Here is a 6,259-nt window from a genome sequence, read left to right on the forward strand (position 1 = left end):
CAGGGGGGGGGGGGGGCGACCTCTGCACCCCCACCAGCATCCAGACCTGCTCGGGAATTTCTAATGCCTGTGGCGATGTCATTATCCAAGACCCCCCGTGTGAGTGTTTTGTATAATTAGCATGCAGCTAACACCAGATGAAAAGCACAATGCATTTAAATGCATTTTGCTTTGTTTTCCAGACTCCTCCGTGTGTGTGTTTTGATAAAGCATTATTAAACACCTAAATTGAGTTCTAACACATGGTGAATTGTCATGTATAAGCTTTTAATTAGAGGTCACAGGAAGGTAAGAGGACTTCCAAACATCTGGATGATCCAGTGTTCAGTAACCAAATCTGGCTTCAAGCCTCCTTTCGGGGTACTTCTGAACCTTTTTTTTTACCTTACATTGTTGAACTTTAACCCTTAAGTTCAAGACATTCAGACATGGACTTTGGTGATATCACCATCTAATAGTTGGGTGTGGCTAAGGCTAATTCAGGTTAACAGCGCTGTCATTTTCAAATGAATTTATGTACATTTTACGTACATACATATGATTTATTTACTCATTTAAAAGGCCTGTTTTCCGTAGTCACCCTCGAGTGGCCATTTTGTTTTTTGTTTTTTAGTGCTTGTGTTGTTTGGCAGGCCCTGTGCAGGGTGCACATCCCATCCAGCCTTAGGATCCTTCATTGAATACTTCCTTTGACTGCTAACCAACCTCCATGAAAATGAGTAAGGCTTGTATTGACTCATTGGAAGTTCCCTGCTTGGCTTCATCCTGCTGTAATGTTTGCTATGTCGCAATACTTCTACCCGTCAGCACACGTGCAACCTCTCGGATGAAGCCTGAAGGGATTGTGTTGCTCCACTTTTAGAGGCCTTTGTCACCTTTTTTACCATAGTTCCTCACCATTTCTTGGATTGGGATTAACAAATGATGTCACCCTATACATTTACTATTGGATTAAGGTGTTAGGATTGTCCTGGCAACTCGTTGTTGCTATGGAACCAAGATCTGGTGCATTAGGGGGTCATCGTCTTGTTGGAAAACCCCATTACAAGGGATGTTTCAACAGAACTTCTTTGAGTATTTTGATATTTTTAAACTTATACAAGATCCCTCTTGTGTTATGACACACCCACCTATTATGATTCTTTGTGGTTTTCACAGTTTTTAGGCGTCATCTGAACTATCTGCGACCCCTTGACCCCGTCTTTAGATGTCTCTTTTTGGCCAGTTGATGTGGTCTTTGGCAAAGCATTTGTCTTTGTCATTTTTTTTCAACAACGGGACTTTGCAGGGGTTTCTTCTTGAAAGCCTGGTCTCACATGGGCATCTACAGGCGACTTTGCCATTTTTGGCAATCTTCGATCTATTTGAAAGATAAATTTTTTTAAGGTTTTGCTTGCCATTTTCGAAGCATTGAGGCCTTTCATTTTCGTCACTTCTTAGAACTTTATGGACATTCTGGTGGTCTTAAAGGCCTTCCACCAAAAAAAAAAAGATCTACATCCCTTGAAAGATAGAAAGCAGCACTCTAAAAAACACAAAACAGGAACTGGATGATAAAGGTTCAAGAGTTTAAGTTCCACATCGGGAAATTCCAGTTTCTTTCTTTCACACGGCTCCAACCAATCACGATCTCTCACCACAGACACTGAGCAGACTCTTGCACAAGTGTATTAAAGACAGAGAGAGAGTTACTACACCACCATTCCTCTGGTGAAGACTGGGGCAGCTGTAAGCAAGGTAACAACTCCTACATGTACCGCAATTTTGCAATTTTAGCACCGTTGCTAAGCTAACTTACTCGTGTGTGTGATCTGTAATAAGGTAGTTCTTCATATGAGGTAATTTCCAGGATTTGTGATGTGTTAATACACCAGCTGTTGCAAAAATAATGAGTTATATATGTATTTATTGAAAGATGCTACTAAAACTAACCTTTTTTTTCTGCAATTAAAAAACTACTCCAAAATGCTCTCGGTACTAATGTGAAAATGTTTTTTCAAATGTAAATATTTTAGAGGTTTTTTTTTTTAATGAAGGATCTTGGTGCTAATGCCAAATAAAAATATTAAATATTAAAATATTTTTTAACACTACTTCATGCTGTTGCCATGTAGGTTTTTTTGTGGTAGGCTGACCATCTCAGATTTTGTTTTACTTTTCTTCATTATTAATTTTGAATATATAAAAAAGCACAATCATAAATCACAACCCCCCTCCATTCGTGTATATTTATTGTTTTTTCTTGCAGACTAAACAAAAACAACAACAGCAACAACAACAATGCGTGCTGCAGTGTGTACCATCCTTCTTGTGCTGCTTCTGTGTCAAGGTATGTGTGCTTGTGTATGTATATATATATATATTAACCCTCATGCACTGTTCGGGACATTTTTGTCCTCTGAGAGAAAATTTTCTGTTTATTTTGGCCATAACTTTGTCAATATGTGAACAAATTGAATCATTTTTGCTCAACAAGCTTAATTTTACATAAATTTTGTTAATATGATTGATGACAAGTACACTGTGGGCAAATTTTACCCCCTTATGTGTTGTTCGGGACAAAAACGTCCCCTAACTTTAACGGTTTTAAAAATATATGAGATAAATATTTTTTTTTTATTTTTTTTGCATAGACCTTTTAATTAACTTCAGTTCTAATCAACAGTAGTGAAAAAATCATTTTCCCCCAGGATTTTAACCCTTTAATCACCAATTTTATAAGGGGTGGTGCTGAAAATTGAAAAAACACACACAAAATGGCTCATTTTTAATAGAAAATGTGAATGTGGACTGGATTTTTTTAAACTTTATTACAGTCTTGGTCATGTCAAACATCCGTAAAAAAAATTGACTTTATTGCATTATTAGTTTTTGCACAGCACTGGATTTTCATTTTTTCTCCCATTTTGTCCCATAGACTTACATTATAACCACACTTTTTTTGACTGCACAGACATGGCACTACATAATCATACATTCTTGATTGTTGGTGGTTTACCCTGTTGGTAGGAGGTAAAATTTGTGATTTTTACAGTTAACAACTTAATGACCATATTAACCCTTTACCTGCAGGCCTGTGCTCATGTAGTGTAGTTTCTGGCTTGTATATGGAGTTATAGGGACTATTTTAGCACATAATTGTGTGTCTACACACTGTGTGTGTATGTTAGAGAGGAAGAGAGCCATTTGCACACTGATCTTGTTGTGTGTGAGTACACACAACCACAGAGTCTTCATAGTAAACAAAAACAAAGAAAGTGTTGCTATGCATGTGTGGCCCTTTGATGTCTACAGGTGCAGACTAAACAAAACAAAAAGGCAAGTGGTCTTACATGTGACCTTGTTTTCATTTGATGGTGAGAAGAGCAGAAAGCAACATGAAGAGAGGATTCACTTGTGCACAATCTCTGGAAATGATTGTGCAGCCTTCACAGCTTCACAGCCTGGCCCCTCATAGAGTCAGGCTGCACAATCATTTCCAAGTAGATCCGTCACTTGTTCACAAGCGAATCCTTCATTCGTTCACAAGTGAATCCTTCATTCGTTCACAAGTGAATCCTTCACTCATGCACAGGTGAATCCTCTCTTCATGCTGCTTGCTGCTCTTGTCACCATCAAATGACCAGGAGGATGCATGCAAGTCCACTAGTGTTTTTGTTTTGTTTAGTCTGAACCTCTCAGCATCAAAGAGCTAGGCACTTACTTTTAGGGCTGCAACAAATTTACTTTACTTTACTAAACTACTTTTAATACTAATTTTAGTAGGGGACTAAACTGTAGATTAGATTTGGTTAGTCAATGATTATTTATTATGTTATCAAGTTATCTATCTATGGTGTCTATTTAGTAACAAGCACATGTGGTCGTGTGGAGCGCAACACACCATGGAAAAGGGGCACTTAGACTTCATTTAGACTAATTCAGTGATCTCAACTGAGACACTAACCTAAAAGTAAAGTCACTCTACTGGAGGACGTGTTTTCCGAAAGCTAAAAAAAAACAACAAGAAAAACAGCTATTTTACCCATCCACAACTTCAGACGCCAGAACTCCTGGATGTTTTCATTTTACATGCTTATGCATCACCGTTGTACGCCTGAATTAGGTACACTTCACTTACTTAGTAACTTTATTTTCCTGACTTTCCTTGCCTGACACCCAGACTTTAGATCATTATTGTCTCAACTTTACTTCACTGCTCAAATTGAGCCAGAGCATCTCCCATAATTCATCTGTTTGACTTCTTCAGTGGTGGGTTGACTTAGGAGGCAGATGGTGCAAAGAACGAAGCTACTGCCCCCAACCCGTCCTGGGGTGCATTTGAGGACTGTGCACAATTCTATTATTAAATGCCTTTCAGGTTGCTTAAATATTATGAGGCATCAACAACAAAATTTTGTGTTCACAAAATGTAATTGTCATCCTGGTAGAAGTTCTCAGCTATTTGTTGCATTCCTACAGTCTTTGTCTTTGTTTACTCTATGAAAACTGTGGTTGTGTGTACTCACACACAACAAGATCAGTGTGCAAATGGCTCTTTTCCTCTCTAACATACATACACAGTGTGTAGACACACAATTATGTGCTAAAATACTCCCTATAACTCCATATACAAGCCAGAAACTACACTACATGAGCACAGGCCTGCAGGTAAAGGGTTAATTAATATGGTCATTAAGTTGTTAACCCTTTAATCACCAATTTTATAAGGGGTGGTGCTGAAAATTGGAAAAAAACACACAAAATGGCTCATTTTTAATAGAAAAGGTGAATGTGGACTGGATTTTTTTAACCTTTATTACAGTCTTGGTCATGTCAAACATCAGTAAAAAAAATTTACTTTATTGCATTATTAGTTTTTGCACAGCACTGGATTTTCATTTTTTCTACCATTTTGTCCCATAGACTTACATTATAACCACACTTTTTTTGACTGCACAGCCATGGCACTACATAATCATGCATTCTTGATTGTTGGTGGTTTACCCTGTTGGTAGGAGGTAAAATTTGTGATTTTTACAGTTACAATCCTGGGGGAAAATGATTTTTTCACTACTGTTGATTAGAACTGAAGTTAATTAAAAGGTCTATGCAAAAAAATTTCAAAAAAATATTTATCTGATATATTTTTAAAACCGTTAAAGTTAGGGGACGTTTTTGTCCCGAACAACACATTAGGGAGAAAAAAGGAAAATCCAGTGCTGTGCAAAAACTAATAATGCAATAAAGTCAATTTTTTTACTGATGTTTGACATGACCAAGACTGTAATAAAGGTTAAAAAAAAATCCAGTCCACATTCACATTTTCTATTAAAAATGAGCCATTTTGTGTGTTTTTTTCCAATTTTCAGCACCACCCCTTATAAAATTGGTGATTAAAGGGTTAAAATCCTGGGGGAAAATTATTTTTTCACTACTGTTGATTAGAACTGAAGTTAATTAAAAGGTCTATGCAAAAAAAATTCAAAAAAATATTTATCTGATATATTTTTAAAACCGTTAAAGTTAGGGGACGTTTTTGTCCCGAACAACACATAAGGGTAGTGTTTGCAAACAGTCCATGAGGGTTAAAGCCTTTATATGCCAGTTATAGTTAAAGCTGATGGCACATCTTGATCCTACATTTCCCATAATGCATGTCGTCAGCAGTTACCGCAGCACTACACAGAGTTCCTCCTGCAGGTGGAGCTGTTGCATCATAACTGCATTACATCATGATCTCTTGTTATTATGATGATGTGTGTGTTACCAGGAGAAGCGCTTAGGTGCAACTACTGTTTCTCAAAGGGAGGCGACCTCTGCACCCCCACCAGCGTCCAGACCTGCTCGGGAAGAGCCAATGCCTGCGCTGCTGTCATATTCCAAGCCCCCCTGTGTGAGTGTGCTACGTAATTAGCATGCAGCTAAGACCACATGAAAAGCACCAATGCATTTAAATGCTTTGTTTTTCAGACTCCTCGTTCCGTCAGTGCATTAACATGGCCGTGTGTCAGGGTTACATCTCGACCCTGGGTGTGTTGGCCCAGTGCTGCAGCACCGACCTCTGCAACTGAACCCCCCACTTCTTTCTAAACAGCTTCATCCATGTGTTTGATTTAAATGGGATTTAAAAAAGGCATAAGCTTCAATTAAGGGATCAGTACTGGTGAGTGAAACCAGGTGGCAGCAGAGCGCTTTGCAGAATCATTTGTATGACCTTGTGTGTGTGTGTGTGTGTGTGTGTGTGTGTGTTTTGATAAAGCATTATTAAACACCTAAA

The 6,259-nt window shown here is 38.1% G+C and overlaps 1 protein-coding gene across 1 annotated transcript; it reads left to right on the top strand.

The window, feature by feature from the left end:
• Nucleotides 1-1,601: 1,601 nt before the first annotated feature.
• LOC114429438 (lymphocyte antigen 6D-like) lies at nt 1,602-6,259 on the top strand. Its single transcript, XM_028398277.1, has 4 exons — nt 1,602-1,737; nt 2,249-2,329; nt 5,753-5,875; nt 5,953-6,259. Exons 2-4 carry the CDS (start codon nt 2,281-2,283, stop codon nt 6,051-6,053), a joined length of 273 nt encoding a protein of 90 aa, XP_028254078.1. The 5' UTR covers nt 1,602-1,737; nt 2,249-2,280; the 3' UTR covers nt 6,054-6,259.

The sequence above is a fragment of the Parambassis ranga genome, unplaced genomic scaffold, assembly GCF_900634625.1.
Source record: "Parambassis ranga unplaced genomic scaffold, fParRan2.1 scaffold_133_arrow_ctg1, whole genome shotgun sequence".
Classification (NCBI taxonomy): domain Eukaryota; kingdom Metazoa; phylum Chordata; class Actinopteri; family Ambassidae; genus Parambassis; species Parambassis ranga.